Source organism: Urtica dioica, chromosome 10 (genome assembly GCF_054948205.1).
Source record: "Urtica dioica subsp. dioica isolate 48M chromosome 10, U.dioica_male_clone48M_v1_H2, whole genome shotgun sequence".
NCBI lineage: Eukaryota > Viridiplantae > Streptophyta > Magnoliopsida > Rosales > Urticaceae > Urtica > Urtica dioica.
Genome location: NC_142765.1, coordinates 16272760 through 16296880, shown reverse-complemented (window position 1 = coordinate 16296880; position 24121 = coordinate 16272760). Strand labels below are relative to the sequence as shown.

At 36.0% G+C, this 24121-nt stretch overlaps 3 protein-coding genes across 3 annotated transcripts; 1 reads left to right on the top strand and 2 right to left on the bottom strand.

Moving 5' to 3' along the window:
* Positions 1 to 743: 743 nt before the first annotated feature.
* LOC149383560 (serine/threonine protein phosphatase 2A 55 kDa regulatory subunit B beta isoform-like) lies at positions 744 to 5626 on the bottom strand. Its single transcript, XM_089629072.1, has 14 exons — positions 5376 to 5626; positions 4676 to 4779; positions 4447 to 4542; positions 4234 to 4353; positions 3724 to 3918; positions 3487 to 3578; positions 2834 to 2952; positions 2585 to 2708; positions 2335 to 2458; positions 2060 to 2128; positions 1706 to 1797; positions 1533 to 1607; positions 1375 to 1451; positions 744 to 1214 (listed from the first exon to the last, which is right to left on the bottom strand). The coding sequence occupies exons 1-14, from the start codon at positions 5458 to 5460 to the stop codon at positions 1078 to 1080; spliced, it is 1509 nt and encodes a 502-aa protein (XP_089485198.1). The 5' UTR covers positions 5461 to 5626; the 3' UTR covers positions 744 to 1077.
* Positions 5627 to 12488: 6862 nt separating this feature from the next.
* On the bottom strand, positions 12489 to 15578 carry LOC149383559 (cysteine-rich receptor-like protein kinase 1). Its single transcript, XM_089627834.1, has 7 exons — positions 14773 to 15578; positions 14406 to 14461; positions 14055 to 14168; positions 13639 to 13977; positions 13171 to 13408; positions 12917 to 13061; positions 12489 to 12857 (listed from the first exon to the last, which is right to left on the bottom strand). The coding sequence occupies exons 1-7, from the start codon at positions 15576 to 15578 to the stop codon at positions 12489 to 12491; spliced, it is 2067 nt and encodes a 688-aa protein (XP_089483960.1).
* Positions 15579 to 19334: 3756 nt separating this feature from the next.
* On the top strand, positions 19335 to 23032 carry LOC149383558 (uncharacterized). Its single transcript, XM_089627833.1, has 2 exons — positions 19335 to 19677; positions 22923 to 23032. Exons 1-2 carry the CDS (start codon positions 19335 to 19337, stop codon positions 23030 to 23032), a joined length of 453 nt encoding a protein of 150 aa, XP_089483959.1.
* The last annotated feature ends 1089 nt before the right edge of the window (positions 23033 to 24121 follow it).

Below are 24121 nucleotides of genomic sequence, written 5' to 3'. Positions count from 1 at the left end.
AACGTCATGATTAGCTATTATCACAAGATTGCATATTTAGATTTGAAAATTTTGTCGAAGGCGAAATTTGAAATAATTGTCACATGGTACGAATGATCTGTCAACCGTGCTTTTTTCCATTTGGTTTTCTTTGTTAAATTTATAATTTCCAAAAACTCCCGATTCTTTGTATTATAGTTATTTTTCCTGAAATTAAATAGTCATTTAATTAATCTAGGTCCTTGTGGGTTCGATTCTTATTTGCTGCTATACTTGTATCTTCATTTAAGAAATTTATTTTTTATCGCAGAACGACACGCATCACCGAATACCTAGTATCAACGTTTTTGTATGTTTTTTTTTTTTCATGTGCGTTTCGTTTTTCTTTAATTTATTTTAAGTATTTAATTTTACCTATGAAATGTAATGTTTATGTAATCTTTTTTCTATAAATGTTATCCCAAAAATATGTTTATTTTATTTAGGATGATTTTTTTATATTAATTTTATAGCATTAAGATAATATTTAATATTATTATAAATTAATTTGATATTGTTGATATAAAAAATTATATAATATTCAATAAGACTATTATTGACATAACAAAATAATAAAAGGATTAATATGCAATTGATATAAAGCAATATTAAAAAGTATAAAAAGAGAATATTGTTTTTTGTGTGAGATTTGGTGTTGTAAATTGAAGATAAAAAAATATTGTTTGATGTGATACTTGAACCAATTTAGTGTAAAAGTTAGATCATTTTAGTGTAAAATATTGTTTTATTATAACTAGCTTGATACTCAGCATCTAGTACAGCCGTTACACACTAACAATATCAAGCTAATCCAAATTACAGCGAACACGGGCATTTATTTTTCACAAAAACAAGGTCACCCCAAATTTACTTTATTACTAACACTCATCTAGTATGATATCTCTTTACTTTTCCTTTTTTTTTCTTTTTTTCTTTTTCCCTTTACATGTTTGACAAAAAACTAAGATATAAAACACCCTATTCAGCTTCAGTTCTAAACAAACAAAGCACATCGCTTTCTAAGTTCGTAAACTTTACACAGCAACGAAAGGAAAAAAGTTACTTATTATACATGAACAAACTGTTCCCGGCAGCACAGGCGATCAAGTCTTTTTCTGGATGCCATGCCAAAAGTAGTAACTTGGCGTTTAAGTTATAAGACGAATCATTACTCCCCGAACTTGAATTGTCATGCCCTGAAAATCCAGAATAAAGAGAAACGATAAGCAGTAACAAGAAGATATTAGAAACATAATATTTGAAACACGATGCTTGGTACTAATTATAAAAATTATTATTGCTATAAATACGCTTTATATACATCCTAAACAACAGATAAAGTTTCGAGGATCTAACCATGTCGATAAAATCCACGTGTTAGATTGCTCAAGGAAGACCGCCTAGCTCTCGGAGCAGGTTGAGGAGTAGATTTCCTGTTGTTGGAGACCATAAATATAGGAAAATCTGAGTTTGCAATATTGCCTAAAAGAGTTAAAACACACACACACACACACCTGGTAGCTTGCTTGCTAGCTTCTATTGTGATTCCGTCTTCACTTCCAACACGCGAGAATATCCGTAAACGATTCCTAAATCAAGTCAGGAAAATTTGTCAGAAAAATGCTGCGATTTCATTCGAAGCTTACTTTGAATGTTACTTAATTCCTGGTAACCAGAGGGGCTATACCCATATGATCCAGTCGCAAATTGAAGCCCGTCTCCACTGAGGCAGCAAGAAAATTTATCGAAGACGCAGTCATTATCATACAGTTCACATAGCTGCCATGAAACACGGAAAAAAAAAAAAAAAAAAAAAAAAAAAAAGGCTTTTAGTCATAGAAATGTAGTGATATTCAGGTTTATCTATGTATGATTGACAATTCTTGGTTATGATGACAAAAGACAATAGGGTCGAGGAAGTTGCAAAATTTCTAACAGAGAGACTCAGAGAGACACCTATTGTTCTGTTATATTTCTCCAAGAAATCAACTTTATCGATCTACAAACGAAAACATGAAAAGAAAAAGAACTTATGACTTACCTTGGGACGCAGGTGTTCATGAATCTTATATATCGCTACTGGTGAAGAACCCATACGCATGTCCCACAGCTACATTGAAAAGGGTAAATTTAGATTCAATTAGCAATGAACAGCTATTAGATAATGCAAGTCAAAGCTGCTGTTGTTGTTTTTTTTTTTTTTTTTTTTTTTTATCTCATCACAATTTGATCATATAGTGAACAGAAGAACAAACTGTGTCAGAAATGACCGGTACATGAAGAGAAACAGAAAGAAGGAACCACGGTAAAGATAACCTTAAGATTCATGTAGTCACGAGTCAATATATTCTGCCACTCCTTTGAGAACTTCATATCAGATATAGACACAACGAGCTCTGTGAAGAACGATTTCGACCCACGTGGATCTCCATCTTGTAATCTGTAGATGGTCAAAAGTTGGTTTTTAGATCACAAACTGAACGGGGGAAAACGACAAGCCCATAAAGAGATCAGAATTCAAATGCAGAAACCGCAAAAAAACGAAAAAGTCGGTCAAAGAGCTGACATTATCGCGCTGTTATCACATAATGCTGATCGTCGCATGTCGACTAGGCGAATAAATCCTCTCGAGCTACCGTACGCAAACAAATTACAGTGAGTTGGATGGAACTCTGCGGTTGTTATGACCTCTGCGAGATATTCAACAGAACAACATAGGAAGATATAAATACGGGGAAAAAAAATTATCGTTACTTAAAAGATAAATATGAATACAAAGAATGATGGTATTAGAATCTTGAACAGATAGAAGCACCTGTAAGATCTTCCATGTTTGAGGGCTTCATATCAATTATGTTGAAACACTGATCACTAGTATCGAGATTCCATAAATTTATCCTCAGATCATCTGCGGAAATAAATGTCTCGCCGTCGCTGCACGTTGGTATGAAAAACAGAGATCAACAAACAAACACACAGCTGAACGGCTAGAATTTTTTTTTACTATTTACTAATGAAATGCTTTGTTTTGTGGAAATAACAAGATATAGATGGTGGATACACGGTAAAAAATTCTACCATGTTACAGCAGACAAATCATGTACAGAAGAATCTGGTATTTTTTTGTATTACTGAAAATATAAATGTAAGAATTAAAAGGATCGATATCAGACATTCCTGAGGCCCGAGCTCCCCAAATAGGAATGTCTTCCTAAATCTATTCATTCATACAATTTCCATGCCTGATCTCTCCTAATTCCGCTTATTTATAGTCTAGCTAACTTCTAAGTATTCTATATTTAACCCCCTAATTAACTCTTATTATTATTATGCCCTCAATATCTAGATCCTAACGGAATCTCCAATAACCCCAAACAAAAAAAAACAAAAAAAATAGAAGTCCACATATATATTAAACTAACCAAAACTAGAAAAAGGGAAAAGAAAAAGAAAAGGAGGAAAACTTACCTATTTGTTGAGACGGAGTTAATATTAAAATCATGAGCATGCGCGTACACCTTCCGGCATCTTGTACGTGCAGTATCTTCTAATTCCCCAAACTAGTTTTTGGCAAAATCCATAACGATAACCTTTTTTTATATTGACTTTATACGATTAAAAATATAGCCAAATAAAAAAAAATAAAAATAAAAAAGGAAAGGTTCGGAAAACGAAAAGCTCCAAGGAAGTTTTCAAGTTACCAACCTCGCCATGTTGGTCTCCAGAAAAAGACACACTCTTCTTCGATGTCTTTTCCGTCCATTCGGGATGATAGCCATTAGAAACGGATGACTGATCTTTTTCAGTCACGAAGCTACTTTCAGATAAAAGTGCATTCTCCGAGCTCAAATACGGCAAGGGGTTTAGTTCTTTTACTTTCGTAACCCTCCGTTCCTTAACCTGGCCTCAAAACCAAGACTATGAGGTGTCAATGGCTCAAGTGACACCAAAGAACTATACAGACACTAGCTCAAGTTTGTAAACATAGTACACGAAAATTACAAAAAATAGTACTTCACTTCTAGTTCAGAAGATATTGAACCCATGAACAACACACAAATTTCAACACCAGTTAAAACAAACAGAGTTGCTCATCTCTCTAACAAATGAAACTGTTGACCCTCTAAGAACGCAATAACTTCATTATATATCATATGCTGTAGTGAAGTGATGTGATTTCGTGTGTTGAGCTACTAGGTCAAAAGAATTTCACACCTTCCATAGTTTTATCGTCTTGTTGTTGGCAGAAAGGAGAAAGAGTGACCCATTAGGCGTAGCACACCATCGCACTTTGTTGATCTTCTCTTCAATTTCCAAACTCTTTAAATAGTCAAACTGCCAAATTCACATATTAGATACTTCATGTTGGAATAAGACAAAATCACAAAGCCTCCATTTTAAAAACCGCGTTATCGAGAAAAAACAAACCTCGGGCTCGTGGCTCTGAAACTCGGTCTTGTACTGAAATTCAGGATTCCATGTAGCGTTTATATCCAGTTTTTCCAGCTCGGTGCGAGAACGAGGCTGAATAAAGTTCCAGAAAAGGTCAAAGTAAATCAATTTTTTTTCGGCTAACATTACACTCCAACAATGATTTAAGTACGGGACTGAATATAGTTGCATTAAGATTGAAAACCCGTTCGGAAGGAATTCTCACATTTTTTCCGTCCTTCCTCTCGAATATTACAATTCGGCCTCCTTGATCTCCAACAGCAAGGTAATCACCACTGGCGTCAAATCCTACTGCCGATATGATGTCAACTAAAAAAAGAATGGCCCCTCGATAATGTCAACTTCTGAGACACATTTAAATATGTTTCTTAAGGAATAATACACTATCCGGTTACATAATAAAAGAAAGATCCACTGAATGTGTTCTATCCGCTTAACTTAGTTATTGGAAGAACTAACACAAAATCATTCTTATTATAGCACTTGAAAAGATTATTCCAAAACCATTTCAAGAACCAGCACCCACTAGCCTTTTTTATATTTATTTTCACACTTCTTTTAAAATTTCTGACGATTTTCATTTCAGTCTCTCTTAAAGAGTCAAGATACAGAAAATGAAGTGACAATTTCTTCCAGATTATAATTTTACTTTAAAACAGAAATGAGAAACTAATTCATACGAAAGCCGATCATGAGTGATTAACAAGCTAAGTTGCGAAATTTACACGGCGAATAAGAGGAAAACTTTCCTCAAGAGTCCAAAAACATTCAGCAATTGAAACTATCTCATCAATTACTTTGCCTGTCAAGCTTAAATTAAAAATATTATTGTTTTCAAAGTAACCAAACATAGACCGGAAAAACGGAGTTTTTTTTCCAAGAAAGCTATGGAGAGAGTGACTGACCGTCCTGAACATCCTCTCCCGGAGCTCGGTCGCCGAACACCTGAGAGAACCTCCAGTCCGGCGCAGAGTCGGAGCTCAGAGTCATGACGAAAGTGACTATTCTAGCTTTGAAAACGACTACGCGTCTTGAGTGTTTCGAATTTCACGGCCAATAACCAGCCATCAGAGCAAGTTTCTCAAGCTCTCTTATTACCAAATTCTCTCTCTCTCTCTTCCTTGTGTACGACCACTCAATTTTCTTTTTCTTTTATTTTTCCGGGAGAATTAACTGCCACTTTCTCGCTTACAGGAGATTGGGCTTTTAAATGGGCCTGTACTGGAATACATGGGCTTGTCTTGGGTCATAGAGAGGCTAGTATTGGCCCAAAACCACTCATGGCTATGAAAATCTCCACGGGCTCGGTAGCTTTGAAGGGATTCTTCCAAAACTATCACTGAAAAAAAATATTTAATTATTAATATTTTTTTATTATTTTAATTCATTAACATTTCTTTATTTCGAAGCTTCGCGGTAATCAAGGAGATATAAATTCTTCGATACAAAAATACTCTTCTTTAATTTTTATTTATTTAATTTATTAATAATTTACTAGATACAAAAATACACACACTCTCTCTCTCCTTTTTCCGACATCAAATTCATCCCGCTTGCAGATGGATGATTTTGACAGGTGGACTGTGGCTAACAACAAAGTCATAGCCTACATGCTCACGAGCTTATCTTATGCGTTGCGAACAAAGTTGGAAGGTAAGGAGACTGCTGTGGAGATCCTTGACTCGCTGCAGGAAATGTTTGGGATGCAGAGCGAGCAAGCCCGTATTGAACTAACCAGTAAGTGCACTAGCACTAGAATGATTGTGGGAACTCATGTGAGGGATCATGTCATGAAAATGACTAATTACTTCACAGAAGCTGAACTCCATGGGGCTTTGATGGATGAGGTCACTCGGGTGAGAATTATCCTGAATTTCCTTTCGAGTGATTTCATACAATTTACATCGAACTATATCATGAATAAGTTGACGTATGAACTGCCTCAGCTATTGAATGAGTTACGGACTTTAGAGTCTATCACTCATCAAGGAAAGAACAAAGGATCAGCTTTGTATGCTGACAAAAGTTCTTTGCCTAAATCCAAGAAGAACATGTCTTCTGGAGTTGGGTCATCAAAGGCACGTCCTAGTACTTCGAAGGGGAAAGCTCCCGCTAACAAAGGAGAAACTTCAAGAAAAGTGGAAAAGGGAAAAGAGAAGAAGCGTGGAATGGTGGGCAAATGTCACCATTGTAACACTGAAGGTCATTGGCAGAGGAACTGTCTTTTGTACATAGCCGAGCTTGAAAAGAACAAGAATGCTGGTAATGTACCAAAAAATTCCTGATATCCTAAAATTGTTTTTTAGGATAATTATTCATGAGCATACGTCTATTCTTGTTCCAGATTAGATCTAGAGGAACACGATGGTGTTGGTGAGCTTGCTGAGCAATGTCGGATTCAAGCCCGAATTATTGAGAAGCTCATGCTCCAGCTCAAGGTCTAAAATTTCCGGCTAGTTTTATTACTTTCATTTTTGGATTTATTTTTGAACATAAGAGTTGTGTCACAAATAATCCGAGGTTTTTTTTACTGTAGTCTTTTATGACTATTTCAGATAGGATGAATCTTTTCTTTCTTTATGTTTTATTACATTATTTATGAACATATGAATGTGTCATTAAATATTTCTCTAGTCATATATGAATTGCCTTTATGATATTAGAATTAATATGCATAAATGCTTAAGCCTTAATTAAATATAGAATATGAAGGACCGTGTTTCCGTTCATTAACTATATAGGTGTACAATATTATATTATCCGAGTTAATAATCTTTGTTAGAATTTTAATTAGCTTTTATTGCTTTATTAAAATTGATATTATAAATATGTTTTATGAAATAATAAGAACTATTTAGAACTCTGGTAGTGTCTAGATAATTATCTCATATCGACAAATGATCTATGTGATTAAGAGATAATAAGATAACACAACTTTAAAGTTAGTGTTGATGATACATTGATTGAGTGGGAGCATCTTTATAAGAGCCTAGACACTCTAGTTCAATAACTAAGTGGGAGCTTCATTGAATGGAACCTAGTCACTAGAATTGATTAAGTGGGAGCATCCTTTATTGGATCCTAGTCACTAGAATCATATTATTGAGTGGGAGCATCCTTTAAAAGATTCTAGCTATGACTGTTCATTGAATTTAATGAGAGAATCTTTATAAGAATCTCGCCATTATTGAACAAAATTAATGAAAGCATTGTCCTTCACATGACTGTTACCATCATTTATGATGGAATCCTTTGATATGGATTAATATTGCTATCATGAAAATAATATGAATGGAAGTGTAATTAATTATTGACTTGCCATAAATAATCAATTAATAAGTGGGAGCATCTTTAATTAGAATCTTGCCGCTATTGAACGAATTTAAAATAGCTTAATCCTTCACGGGATTTTATGCATCATTTATGATGGGATTCTTAAATGAATCTAATAAGCTATTAAATCGTACAATAAATGGAAGTATGCATTACTTGCCATTAAGTAGAAAGCATCCATTAATGGATCCTTGTCTTTAATCATCAGCAGAATCTTTAATTAAATGAAAGTATTGATCTTTAATAATGAAGATCAAGCTAACTTGTTGTAAGTCAATAAACCCTTATTTAGTAGATCAACCTGTCAAGCTATTAACTTGAAGGATTTGAGAGATCTATAAATTGAACAATGAGCGAACAAGCGGATTGGTACTTAAGGGATTGAGCCCTTGAGAAGAGACATTAGCAACGATGTTGCTCTTCTCTCTGATACCACGAACCAGTTCATTTGGGATCTTATTCAAAATAAGATGAACTATCCTTTGAGGAACATGTTCTGTTGACTTTGGATCTAAGTAGTTAGATACTACTCTACCTTTTATTAAAAGGTAAATCTTTAAAAACGAACAAATAATCATATGATGACTCTTGGATTTTTGTTATAATCGATATTCTTGGAATGATCGATATGTGTTATTATTATACACGTGTCATTGAGAAAGTTATTACTGTTGTGTAATAGACTTAATGATGACACGATTGACTGAGCTAAAATAATTTCTGAAACTTGAGGTTTAGAAACGACAATCTCGTACCAAAAATGTCTCAAACATACTTATTATGATAAGGTATGAGCTCAAAGTTGAGGCTAAGGACATTGTCAATAAGTGGACTATAAATTAGCCCTTTTGACAATGTCAAATTCAGGAAATAGTGAGATACTTAATTATTTAATTGTAAATCCTTAAAGTTATGTATATTGAATATGACTTGACCAACAAGGATGCACAATAAATAACTAAGTAAATGAGGAAGTCAATAAAGTTCTTATTGAAACATATTTAATCACACTATGGTTAGTGGTGATGAGATCTGAGCATGCAACGGTGCAAATTGTTGAAGGCACCAATAGATGTACACCAACGAATAAGGTAACTTCTTCTTTAGATATGAAGTCTGGTGTATATTCTGAAACATGCAAAGTGTTAGAATGTTTTAAAGTAAATTGATTTACTAAGAACAAAATGATTTGACCTTAAGAGGTAAGTCAAGATTACTTGCATGTTAGCATGGATTGTGGATATATATATTTGGGATATAAGTCGAATCGACATAACTTGTGGAGTATGATAAAATTGAGAATCCATGGGAATCTCAATCCCGGATCAAAACTTCTGAAACTATCTTTACAATGGCTACGAATAAATTGGCTCATGATAACTTATCTTCTCTGGTCAAAGTGGGAGATTGTTAGGAGTATTGCCCACTAGAAGATGATGATTACTAAATAAGATAAGAAGTTACTTTATTAGCATCATATGATTAGTGGGTTGAGGTATGATAACATTCAGAATCAATAACAACTATAATCCATAGTCTCCGTATCAAACTGAATCGCATGCTGGGCATCCGAGATCGGGCAGTGAACTAAAACTTGGTCGATGACTGATATGCGCCTGGAAAGCCTTATCTAAAGTCATATATATGGAACATGAGTGAGAGTTGATCACTCAGTGGGAGCATTATACACTTGCAGAAGGTGTACGACCTGGACAGACTTTGGTTTGGATAGATGCGTCGTTTAAGGACCGTTAGGATGCACTAGCCAAGGCCGCTTATGATGGTCACAGTGACGCTTAATATAATATCTTGAAGTAATCATGGACTTCTAGATCATGTTACCGGCTTCTTTGATTCATCACGTTAAAGGCCAATGAAGTTTGAATAAATGGATGTTTTGGGAACTCAGGACATGCTCGTAGAAGGAAGTGTTTTACGAATACGGAATCCAACTTTTCTTAAAGAAGGTTAATGTTCTCTCACCTAAGTGTTGATTCCAAAACCGATTGATTGTGTACACTTCCGAAGTTGGCTTACGTTCAGTTGAATTTTTTGCTGGGGAAGCAACGATGCTCATGACTTATATGTAACGAGAAAGGTATAACGGAACCAATTGACCTATCTCGATACGGGCAGCACCTGGAAGGTCTTGATCACGTACTGATTATACCAGTGGACACTCGTCACGATGAGTAAATATAATTTTAGTATTAAAGGAGAGTGCAGTCTTAGCTTACACGGTGGAGTATTGACTAAGATTAGACAAATCGATCGAAAAAGAGAAATGACTATTTCGTCTTTTTTGATCGGATTTGTTAAGCTTCTACTACTAGGTCCATCGTCCCCGATTCGGCTTCGATAAAAGCGGATAAGAACGTTAATATAACAGTATGTATTATTATTATAATCTCACTTGCTGTAATAGTGATTGACAACATTAATTCTAAAAATGATATTTTGGGAATTAAATAAATATTTATAGTAAAGTTGTTTATTTATTGCTAGATCAAGTAAATAAATTTATTATTTATTGTTGGACAAGTAAGTAAGTGTTTAATGGGCTTAAATCTATTGAGCCTTGAAAAAGCAAAAATCGGCTACCCCTTTGGTGTTGGACGTTTTTTGCAATGCTATGGTAACCAATATTTTTTCTGTTTTTCTGTTCCTAAAATATAGGAGATATATTTTCCTATATTGTCTACTAATATGTAGGCTAAATATTAAGAGAATATTTAGGAGAAATCTAGGAGAATATTTTTTCCTAGATTTTCTCAACTGCAAAATATTTTATACTGTTGTATAAAATAAAATCCTAGATACTGATCTGACAGATGAGAGAAAAAATAAGATTCACTTATTGAGATCCAATGGCTGAGATTTAATCAATTAGTGTGAACACAATAAAAGAAAATAATACCTTTTAGAATATTCTGGAATATTCTATAAAGATACCTTTTGAACTGCTATAAATAGAGGGGTGATGTGAAGCAAAATTTAACCGAATTGCCAAGGAATTTCGTGGCCTCTCTTCCGTGAGTGTGCCGACCTAATTCGTCTACTCCTTCCCCTCGGAATTGCTTCAATACCATTCTTAGAAATAAGAGAGAAAGATCGGAAACACCCTGTTTCCTGATCTAGTGAGATATAACGAAGCTCACTCTTTTGTATTATCTTCCTCGGAGATTACGTTTCGGAAGACTTTGGTGTCATCACATCGAGTCCTTGAAGGAGGTGTTCCAGATCTGATCGTGTGGAGGCTTGTACGTTCAAGACGAAGACGGAAAAGCTTTCGGTTCGTGAGCCAAAAATTGTAAGTTTACTTAAACTCGTCTTTTTTATGATATGGTTGGTTGATGAAATTTCTTATGATTAATTAATTAAGTAATCTAGATCTTGTTTAATAACCATGTTAATAATTAGCTCTTGCTAGCGTAATTATTCTTTTCCGCATTTTAATTGGTTTTTTAAGGTGCATCAATCACCAACATATCGATCCTCACCATCATCACCATAACGATCTCTCTCTCCTTTCTTTCCTACTCGTTCGCGCGCCATCAACCCCGTGAGCTCCCTCCACCGCGTGCTCCAGCCGAGGAAGAAGAGACGTCGCCGTGAGCGGCCGAGATGCCGGACCGGAGAAGAACCCCCGGGAAGGCGTGAGAGCTCACCAAGGAAGGTTAATTTCTCGATTTGAGGTGATAGTCTCTCTTCCCGGATTGAATTTCGTTTTCAGGGTTCATAGATCCAATAATTGGGGGGTTTTGAATTTGTGATGATTTATGAGAAATTGGTCGGTTTGATTTGATTATTGAGCTCAATTGATGATGATTATGACTTATATTTGAGGATTGAACTCAGAATTTCTTAGTTTGGGTTGAATTTGGCCGAAAATTTCATAATCTAGGGTTTGAAGATTTGAATTTTGGGGCTTTTGATTTATGAGGATTAATGGATGTTTCTGAGACGTTTTTGAACATGTTTGGTGTTTGGGTTTTAATTGAGAGGCTTCATTTTGAATTGTGATGATTTTTGGACGAATTTTGATGGTTAATTTTGTCGTGTGAATTTTTGGGTGCTCTTATGAATTAATAAGAGTTAATTTTTATAACTAAATTTTGATCATTGTTAAAAAGGGAAATATTATATGTATCCCCGTGTTTAATTGAAATGTGATGACTATTGTCATGATTTTTTTAAATATACGATGTATTCTTTAACATTATTAATATCTTTTATATTCGAAGGGATACGTATGTTATTTTTAAGTTTGTTATTCTTAATAATATGATTCGTTCATTAATCTTATATGAAACTACTTTTGGTGATCAGCATAGTTTCTCATATATTTATTTTTGGTAATCAAACAACTTTTGAACAAAATTTTCCACAATGAAAATGCATCCAATAAACATAAACAAATTTTTGTTTAAAATAAATTAAAATAAAGATAAACAAATTTCTGAACAATCATCCCTTCAAGATCGGACCCCAAAAAACTCCAACCCAAGTTCTACTTATTTATGTTAGACTAATACATAAAAAAAATACATCCATACATACATACATACATACAAAAAAAAAATACAAAAAAAGTCCACAAGTCACATAAAACCCGTCGCTAAGTTTAAAAATATACACTTAATCTCCGAAACCAACAATCAATATTCTATTGTCTTTTAATGCGGTCACAAAGGCTTGACGGTGAGTGAATTAGGAACTCCGGAGTAACACACTGATTCATAAATAGTACTTGAATTGGCGGTGAAAGAGCACGAAATCTCGGACGGCATTTGGATGCTCGTACTCGAATCCCCGTCCTCAGCGGTTATCAAGCTCGCGTTCAAGAACGGAGGCTGCTTCGGAGTCGGAATTTCGTGTTCGTTATTGCTCAACATTTCGATCACTTCGGACATGGATGGTCTTAGCGAGACCGAGGCTTGTGTACACAATAGTCCGATTTGAAGCACATTCGACGCTTCTTTATGGTCGAAATCGCCTTTTAGGACCTTGTCAACTGATTCACTAATCTTGTTTTCCTTGTGAAGCTTCCAAACCTATAATGATAAGGATGAATAATAATGTAGAAAAAAAAAAAAAAAATTGTGGGACTCACCTTATGCAAAATTGAGTTTGACCCTAGTGTGAATGTGCTATTTCTCCGACCGCATACGATCTCTAGAACCAAAACCCCAAACGCGTAAAGATCGGCTTTCTCGGTCAATTGCCCTCGGACAAGATATTCCGGGGCCATGTATCCCCTATCGAGATTTTTCATGATTTTTAGCGCAATTTTAACGCAATGTAGAAATGAAAAAAAAAAAAAAAAAGAAAAAAAAAAAGAGACAAATGTTAGGGTTTTAGGCTCACAATGTGCCTGCGATGCCGGTACTTATATGACTTTTATCCGAAGCAACCGACCGAGCAAGCCCAAAATCGGCGATTTTAGGGACGAGGTTATCACCGAGTAAGACATTGCTTGCTTTAATATCTCTGTGAATTATTCTAGCCCCGCAGCCACCGTGGAGGAAAGCGAGCCCCTCGGCAATTCCCAAAATAATATCGTATCTTTCCTGCCAAGTTAGACTACTCCTAGTCTTTTTCCTATCTGAAAAAAAAAAAAAATCCTCTATTACCATTTGAGATGAGATTTAAGTTCAAGTGGTTAAATTATTAGTAATCAATTTTCCCACTTGACCATTTTTTTCAAGAGAACCAACAACTCTCTCAAAATATAAAATAAATTTAAGTTAGAAAAAAATAAATTAATATTGGTTAAAAATAATTTTTTTTAAAACCTAGAGAATAGTTTTTGTATCAAAGCGGAAAAAGTTGTACCGAAAATGACTTGATCAAGGCTGCGATTGGGGACGAATTCGTAGACGAGGAGGCTTTCGGGGCCTTCGATGCTGCAGCCGAGAAGCTTGACTAGGTTCTTGTGGTCAATCCCGTTGATCAAATTGATCTCGTTGAAGAACTCGTCGGCCCATTGGCGCGTGCTAAAGAATAATCTTTTCACCGCGACAACTCTCCCATCGGGGAGAATGCCCTTGAACACTGAGCCCGAGCCGCCTTGTCCCAACTTCCTCGTTGAATGGAAGAAATCAGTGGCCTTCTCTAGAGTTTCGTACTTGAAATGTAGCCTATAATTGTTCGCGCGTTGGATCGGAGATTGGCCTAGTACCACGGATAATTTGTTTAGAAGAGATTTTTTTTTTTAATTCAATTGATATGGATTTCATTTTTTTTGTTACCTCCTTTATTTATCGATACCCTCTTATAGAAAATGTAGGCTGCGAACATGACAAGCAAAGCCAAGACAATTGACGATAGGATCCCGGCGCTGATGATCCAAGATTTCTGCGACTCTGCACGGAGATTGAGCAAGAAGATGACAAAACAAAACCAAAACTAAAAATAAAATAATAATTGTTTAAAAAAATATGTCTATGCAATCTTATCTTTCATTTTAAACCTATCACATCACAAAAAAATCATGTAATTCTACATTTTTTTTTTTGCTTAAATAGTCATTTTTTCAAGGGTTTTGTTTTTTCTTTTTTTTTTGTCCCTAGCCGAAAGCGCTATTAAATTCGTTTCATTGCCGAAATTCTTCAAATCACCGAAATCCCAACAAAAACTAGAAAAAATGACAACTTTCCTAGAAAAGGAAACCCGGCAAACATATTGTTTTTCATTATAAAAAAAAAATAACAATGAATAATATAAATATAAAAAATCAACCTTAAATTTTCTATTTTTTGTTCATAATCATAAAAAAAAAAATTTATTTATTTTGCAAGCAATAAGAGAAATGATAATAATAATAAAAAATTTAGGAAAAACTTGTGCAAGCAATAAGAGAAATGATAATAATAATAATAAAATAGGAAAAACTTGTGAATTGAAGAGACAAAAAAAAAAGTAAGTCCGCTGATGAATACCATCTCTCTTTGATTTCAATTTGTTGGCGGTGACTCACCTTCGGTATCGTGGTCGGGGTCGGCGTGGAAGAACTTGTAGGTGGCGTACCTGACGAAGCAGTTCTCGAACATGGCGCGGCCCCCGGTGGCCCCGGGCCTGCCGCAGTCCTGGTAGAGGCGGGCCCCGGCGGCGTCAACGCAGCGCCTGCAGGCCTCTGAGGTGACGTGGTTCCAGCACTGCCCGAGGGCGTAAATGTCTTTTACGCCTCCCCGGTCGAGGAGGACCCCGAACCCGGCCCCGCTCACCACCGCCTGCGTCAGAAGCTCCATCGCCGACCTCACCTTCTTCCCGAACTCCCCCCTCATGCTCGCCCCGCCCGAGTCGTCCCCCGTGAACGGCCCCGCGCAGCTCGCGTGGTCCCCCACGCGCGCCCACGCGCCGCCGCCGCCGAGGGTGTACCGGAGGAAGCAGCCGTCGAAGAAGATGGCGGCGGAGGCGGAGGGGAGGCACGCCGAGAGCTGCGCCGCTCTCTGGAAGCAGTGCGAGCAACCCGCCTGCTTCGCGTCCTTGAAGCACTGTCCGTACATGTCCACCTCCGGCGACGAAGCCGCCGGAGAAGCCGACACGTTCGCCGCGCCCCAGTGGGAGTGTAGGATCTGTTCTTTCACCCTGTCGAACGACGAGTTGAAGCTGGCTTGAAGCTCCCCCGGTGGAGACGCGTCGTCGATCTCCTGAGAGCAGTACCGGCCGCGGATCACGTTGTACTCTTCTGTCTTGCCGGTGAGGCCCGAACTCGCCGGAGATATCAGAGCCACCGCCGCGAATGTGATCACCGCCAAGATTCCGATTTCCATTCTCGCTCTTTTTTTTGTTAGCGTTTGTGTTTTTTTGTTTTCTTAGGCATTGTAAACAATAAAAACAAAAACAAAAAACTAGGGTTTGGTCGGTCGTCGGAGATAGGTGTGTGTGTGTGATTATTAATTATTATTATTATTGTCGGAGGAGGAGGTTTTAGCTATGGCCGCTGAAACCTCGACCCGATCGACGACGATGTGCGGTGATGGTGATGATGATCTGTCTGTGTGATTTTTTTAATTTCGTTACGTAAGTGTGTGTGTTTTTTTAATCTTAATTTAGTAAAATTTGGTAACAGAATAGAAGTGTTTTGAGGTTTGGAGATTGTCATTATTAGGCTCTGTGTCAGTTGTCTCTGACTTGTCCTCTAGAAAATGTTACGCCTTCTTTGTTTCTTTCGTTTTTTTGTTTTTTGTTTTTACTCGTTTTAAACCCTTTGACTCGAATGATCAATATTTCCAATGTAAGACCGTTTTTCAACGAATAACCAGGTCTTTCTCGGTCTCTCTAATGTTGTTAACATATATACAATATTACCGAATATTTCTATTATAATATTCTATATATATTTGTACTTTTACCTTTTTACTCATTTAAACTTTAAAGTATGGACGACCTCGTCTAATTCCAAATTGATCTAAGGATCGGACCAGATTGGTCAATATGGTTTAAGAAGATCAATCTGATCACACTAATCAAGTTCAGTATCTTTTTTAATCGTTTTGAATCAGATGGTTCCGCCAAAAGTATTATAATACTAAAAGGATTCTAAAGTATTTGTTTTAGGCCCGAAATGGGACCGAAGAAAATGAGGAGTTATTCTCTTCTTTTTGGTGAAGAATTCTCTATAGTAAGACAAGATAATTTATTTCATTTTTGTAAGGAAATTCTCTTACAAAAGGATTGAGAAATTATATTCTCTTAAAGGAGAATTATCTTCCCCTAAAAAAACAAATTAAATATATTTTTTATTTAAATTTAATATTTTTTAATATTATTTCATTTGTAGTGTTTTTAATTGAAGGGACTGAAATGCAAAGTCATTTACTTGTGTGTGTGTGTAATTGTTTCATGACATATCAGTGTGGTGTTCTATTTAATTGTGTGTTAATATTTTTTTTAAGGAAAACGTGGTCGGTACCAGGTAATTTAATTAATAATCCCCCACTTGTGGTGGAGGAATACGGTGGTTACACAAGTTATTATAAAACAAAAAAAATCCATTTGAAAAACAAAATTAAAAGGAAATTACAAATAAAATACTAATGGTTGGTAAGGTTTATATTTGAGAATCGAGTATCAAAATCATCAATGATTTCAATTTCGCGAAATGTCTCTTGTGCTCGTCAGCTATGTAGAACCCAATCTTTGCCCACCGTTAAAGCCTCGATCACTTTGGGTGATAAACTATAGCGCCGATCGTCAATAATACGCCCCGAACTACTAATGCAGATTCAGAGGAAACGCTTGAAACAGGATTTGTCAGAATATCACGAGCCATACTTGCTAAAATGAGAGGCATTCCTTCGTGTTGCCTCCACCAATCCAAGAGGTCAAGTTTTGTGTTCGAGATCTCAACGTGAAGATGAGTAGTGTATCTTGATATTTCGTCGTATATTGGTCGAGACGGTTGTGGAGATCCTCTCCATCCTCTCCCTCTGGAGATGATTATTGTGGAGATCCATCAACACCACGAAAGTGTCGGTGAACATACAAGAACATATACTCTTCTTCTTGCCTTGCATTTCGTGGTGAGCTAGGTTTTGGGGGCGGTGCAACTCTTTCTTGATAGACCCTGAAAAGATCATAAAAACCCTCCATGATCCTATTGTGATCATGTGTAATATAATCTTCCCCGATGAACATATCTTTTAAAAAATTTAAAAACATTTTAAAACCCTCCATTTGAATACGAGGGTCTAAAATACAAGCATACCCATATAAGAAAGGAATTTTGCCTTTGCCCCAATATTTTAAAAATTTGTCTCTCATAAAGGAAATACAATCTTGAAAAATTACATAATCACAATTGTTTTTAAAATGTTGAGCAATTGCGCAAAGACTATGAATTGCTAAATGAGAATGAGGTTTATAAACAGCAGATAAACAACAAGTTTGATCATAAAAAAGTTTGAGAAAAGTAACAAAAACTTTAGCCATGTTAATATCTTCCTCGCTTAATGTACCTTCACCTTCACCCACACTTGAATTGTAAAGAGCTACAATAACCTCACAGTAACCCTCGGATGATGGCGCTTTGACGAAGAAACCCGATTTATTGACCTCCTTGTCAATAAACCGCATACCCCTTAGAAAATAGGTCTCAGGCCCATTAGCCCTCCCAGCTCTTGGTCCGAGCTGACTTGTTGAGCCCTACCTTGGCAACTGGACTTAAAGATTCGACCGGATAGCAGCCCGCTAGCCCGGTGGGCCTAAGGTCCAACCGTTAAAAAAAAAACCGAAAAAATTTAATTTTTGAAGTTTTATTTAAAATAATTATATGGGCTGAGCCCTAATATTTTTTTTTTAATTTAAAACAATGAAAAATTAGTGATCTTGATATCGATTTATTTTTCTAGAGGGCATTGAATGGGCCTTTGTTTCATTAATTAATTTTTTAAAAAGTTAAGAAAAATAAATAATCTTGAAATGATTTATTTTTCGATGAGACATTGAATGTGCTCATATGAATCCATGAACTAATACGAATGAGTTCATCAAGTTATATTTATAAGAACCAAATAGGAAACGATCAAACAGAATCAAACCATATGCTCTAGCTTATTTATTTAATTACTTACAACCATGCTTGTTAGCTATAATTTAGAAATTGTTTTGTGGGTTTATGCTTGTCATGGTTTTTCATTTATTATATTAAATTACCTAATTGGATTATGATAGTTTTAATAAATGAGTTAAACGGATCAGAGAGCTTTGTCACCAAGCCGATAAGAGGCTAAGCTTGGGGGTAAATAAAAGGCTATGTCTTCCCTACTCGCTGGAAGCATTTCCGTGAAGGAATACTATTAGGATAATCAAGACTAGTTGTCACGAATTCCTAATAACTAAGCTATATCAAAACATAATTGTTTTTAAGGGTAGCTTAGAAACACTCGAGTATTTAATATGATTAGATAATTCGAGTGGATCGCCTAAATTAAAGTTAATGATAGGAGAAAAATAATAATACTGAAATTATATTGAGTCGTAGACCTCCAACATTGCCACAACACCGTGAGGATGAAAGATTCCTGCTTGATCGGCGATCTTTTAGACATGGTGATCTGCTCCTAAGGACAGACTTTTCTTATTCCAATAACAAGGTTGTGTCTCTAACGATAGGTGGGGGAGTTGAATTTGGCGTGTACTGGCTAAGTCAGTGCGTTTGGACTAAACTCTTTCTACTGAAATGTTGGGTTGACTCATGCGTGAATCCAACCGGTGGTTGCTTATGTGGTCAAAGATTCCTAATTAATTGGTAGTTAGTGAACATAGTTATGATGTGTCATGAACCACGATTGCTCAATAATCTGAGATGGTTCTCGATTTTCACTAGGTGCACTCTGTTACGCCACCATAGTGGGACAGACTGTGGCTATTGGTGGATTACTGTGGAATATAAAAACTGGGTTCTTTTCTTTAGTGTTTTATATCTCGTGCTTGGTTGCATTATGTTTTTATTTTCCTAAATCTTATTGATAGTTTGTTTCTTTTCATATTGCTAATATATATGTGCTTTTATATTTTTAGTAATCATGTCAAACCTTATTATTGCCTTGTTGTTGAAACACGTCCTGACTAGTGAGAACTTCCTGAAATGGAAGTCTAACCTGAATATTGTGCTAGCAAGTGAAAGCATTCGCTTTATCCTCACTGAAGATAGACCTCTTTTTCCGACATCAAATTCATCCCGATCGCAGAAAGACGATTTTGATAGTTGGACTGTGGCTAACAACAAAGCCATAGCCTACATGCTCGCGAGTATATCTGATGCGTTGCGAACAAAGTTGGAAGGTAAGGAGATTGCTGTGGAGATTCTTGACTCGCTGCAGGAAATGTTTAGGATGCAAATCGAGCAAGCCCGTATTGAACTCACCCGTAAGTGCACTAGCACTAGGATGATTGCGGAAACTCCTGTGAGGGATCATGTCATGAAAATGACTAATTACTTCACAGAAGCTGAACTCCATGGGGCTTTGATGGATGAGGTCACTCAGGTGGGAATTATCCTGGATTCCCTTTCGAGTGATTTCATACAGTTCACGTCGAACTATATCATGAATAAGTTGATGTATGGACTGCCTCAGCTATTGAATTACTGTTATAAATGTGTTTTATGAAATAATAAGAACTATTTAGAACTCTGGTAGTGTCTAAATAATTATCTCATATCGACAAATGATTTGTGTGATTAAGAGATAATAAGATAACACAACTTTAAAGTTAGTGTTGATGATACAATGATTGAGTGGGAGGATCTTTATAAGAACCTAGACACTCTAGTTCAATAACTAAGTGAGGGCTTACTTGAATGGAACCTAGTCACGAGAATTGATTAAGTGGGAGCATCCTTTATTGGATCCTAGTCATTAGAATCATATTATTGAGTGAGAGTATCCTTTAGAGGATTGTAGCCACGATTGTTCAAAGGATTAAATGGAGCATCTTTATAAGAATCTCACCATTATTGAACAATCTAATGAAAGCAATGTCCTTCACAGGACTTTTACCATAATTTATGATGGAATCCTTTAAAATGGATTAATATTGCTATCATGACAATCATATGAATGGAAGTGTAATTAATTATTGACTTGCCATAAATAATCAATAAATAAGTGGGAACATCTTTAATTAGAATTTTGCTGCTATTGAACGAAATTAAGATAGCTTATCCTTCACAGGATTATATGCATCATTCATGATGGGATTCTTGATTGAATCTAATAAGCTATTAAATCATACAATAAATGGAAGTATGCATTACTTGCCATTAAATTGAAAGCATCCATTAATGGATCTTTTTCTTTAATCATCAACAACATCTTTCCTTCAATGAAATAAATGATCTTTGTTAATAAAGATCAAACTAACTTGTCTTACGTCATTAAACCCTAATTTAGTAGATCAATCTGTCAAGCTATTAGCTTGAAGGATTTGAGAGATCTATAAATTGAACATTGAATGTGTTCGAGCCTTAAGATTGGACTGTCCTTTGAGGAGCAAATTTTGTTGACTTGTTGACATTGGATCTAAGTACTTAGGCACTACTAAACCTTTTATAATTAAAAGGCAGATTTAAAAAAAAAAAACAACTAACCATGATGGCTCATGGATTTTTTTTGTTATAATCGATATTCTTGGAATGATCAATAAGTGTTATTTTTATACACGTGTCATTGAGATAGTTATTACCATTGATAATAGACTTAATGATGAAAGATTGACTGAGCTAAAACAATTTCTGAAACTTGAGGTTTAGAAATGACAAACTTGTTCCATAAATGTCTCAAACATACTTATTGTGATAAGGTATGAGCTCAAAGTTGATGCTAAGGACATTGTCAATAAAAGGACTATAAATTAGCCCTTTTGACAACGTCAAATTAGAATACTAATGAGTGTTGTAAATACTGTGATATTCTGGAAGTAGTGAGATATGTAATTATTTAATTGTAAATCCTTAAAGTCATGTAATATTGAATGCAAAGTCAAGAACACTAGCATGTTTGTTGTCAATGGTGCCCACAAGAAGAGTTGTAGTCTTTATTTTGTACATTTGATGTAATAAAGTCTCATGAAGACTCTTGCTTGTAATTGCCTATTCATTTAATAATAAAGTTGAAACGTTCATTCATTCTTTCTTTGTTTGAAGCTTTATGATAAAACCTTAGTCTTTTAGTCCATAAACAAACTTAACAACTTACGAAGAGACAAATGTAGATTTGCATGAACAAACTCTTCCTAGTTTGCTTAAAACGATATATTCGCAATCTTAGGGTCAAAGGACTATTGACCTCAGTACGATTGTTAGAAGAATCTATGATGTCTGGTTATGAGGCATTGAGAGTTGGAGACTCTATAGTTCTTCTAGGTATCTTCCAAAGGTACTGAATTGACCAGTGCACTTCTAGAGACAAGATAAGAACAAACCATTTAACCTCTTATGTCTCGAAGTCACTATGTATGAATTGCATCATGCTTACCTTAATCCTGAAATGAGACATGCCATTTCACAGCTTACGTATTCTCATTTGAGAAAGTCAGAGTTCGGACTCACTATGTGATTCCGAACAGGGCCTATTGGTGAAGTACTAAGTTGTGAGAATGTCATGAGTAACTTTGTGAAGTTCTCATAGATATGGAATTCATGTACAAGATTGCTGAAATGCAATGTATGTCACCTCATGCTTTGTTCCTTGGAGTGTGAATAAATGAACTGGCCAGTGTCCAAATTGAGTCCTGACTCTTTTGGATAAAACAATGTGACTTGTTAGCTCCTCGTCAATACATTGTTTCTAACTTATTCACAAGCGACAAAGTAGTTGAGGAAATAACAGCTAGAAGGGTAAAATGGTAATTTAGTAAATCCCGACTAGCTGATGACATTCATGAAGGGTAAACATAGATAATATTCAGTGGGTCCGCTCATCATAATTAGGTTGAATTCTTGAGTAGAAAATAAATTCATTTGAACCGAGAGATTTTCAGTGTCAACTCTTTAGTGGAGTCAGTTGGCATTAAGCTAAACTTGGAAAAGGTTTGTGAACTTTTGAGTCCAAGTGTTTAGCTCAAGCTTTGTTCATTTGGGTCCATGAGGTCACTGTCACGAATCACATCGATAGGAATAGTTAAACTGGAAACTAAGTCAAAACAAGAACGAAAATTGTCAAAAGGGTAATTTTGTCTTTTGAGACATAGGATGAAATGGATGTCAATAAATTTTGACAAGTTCATTTGATGACTTTATGTCACTCGGCCATATTGAAATAATTGGGCCTTGTGAGTTAATTTCATTTCATGAGAATTTTATTGAAAATTCTTAATGGGCATTTCTCATGTTGTCATGAACAAATGAAGAAGCTTCTAGAAGCTCCTTCTAGAATGAGTTTGGGCGCCTACCCTATAGAGAAATATGAGAGATTATTTTGTGCATAAATGTATCAAGATACTTGCCAAAAGAAAAAGAGGAAACAAATTTGCATGATGATGCTTTAGGGTAATCGGCCAAGAGAGAGACTGATAAGCGCGTTTTAAACGTGTTTGTTTGTACTCTCGGAAGTGAAAAGAAGTTAGTTTGAGAGCATTTTCATGTGTTTTGGAGTGTTTTTCTTAATTTTCAGACTTTGGAGGTTCAAAAATGACAAATAGGGCATTTGAGTACGACGGGGCGATCGCAAGGAGTTCAGAACATCTTTCGGATCTCAATTCCGACACCCGAAGCTCAAGATAGGTGGTTCAAGGTGAACCAAGCAATGCACAAACTTCCAGAGTCCTGTGCGTTTGCCCTGTGCGGACCCTGTGCGGTCCACAGCCCTGTGCGTTTGCCCTGTGCGGCCCCTGTGCGGCGCACAGCCCTGTGCGTTTACCCTGTGCGGCCCCTGTGCGGTGCACAGGCTGCCCAGAAGACCTGTGCGGTGCACAGGAAGACCTGTGCGGCGCACAGGCCCCGATTCCCATTTTTTTTGTCACGCGTTTTAATTGTAATCCAAGCCGTTGGATGCAATCCGACGGCCCATATGAGCTCCGAAAAACCTAGGAAACCTACAAAAACACTTTAGTTTATTTAGAAACATATCTTTACTTTTGCTTTTAGTTTTTGTTCTTATTCGGCCGCAAAAATCCCGGGAGAGAAGAAGCGTTCAGAGAGGATCATCGTCGCCACAATCTCGTTTTCATCATTCACAGTTTTCATCTATATTCTCTGAATCTTTGGAACTCCCGTTTTTATTAATATAATTCAGTTTATTCATGATTGCTTTATATTCATCTCCGTTTATTTTCCGTTCAATCATGCACTAAATTCTTTAAGGGCTATGGTGTAACAAGTTAGGAATATGGTTATGGATTCATTCATGTCAAATTAATGTTCATATGCTCTATAATGTTTGTTTATTTTAATTCCGTGTGTAATGCTTGAATTCGATTAGCTACCGTGTTCATGATATTAGGATTGCTTAATGCTCGGAAGAGATTAGGTTAGTCGTGCACAATGATTAATTTACCGGGATACATTCCTAGGCTAGACATAGCTAGGCTGTTTCGGAGTTGTGTGAACGTTCTTGTTTTTAATGCTAGCCATTGTTTTTAGGGGTTGAGATCGAGAGAAGATATCCCGGCATAGGTTTAGATTCTTAGATGTTCGAGAGAAATCTTAGATTACCATTATCGTGAGCGTGATTAGCAAACATAAGAGTGTGTGTTTTGTGCGTAATTCCCGAATCCAAACCATAGGAATAACTTGTGAAGCCATAGTTCTTGCTTTCTCATTATCGTAATCTTTCGTATTTTAATTGTTTTTAATTTTCGTTTGTTTTGATAA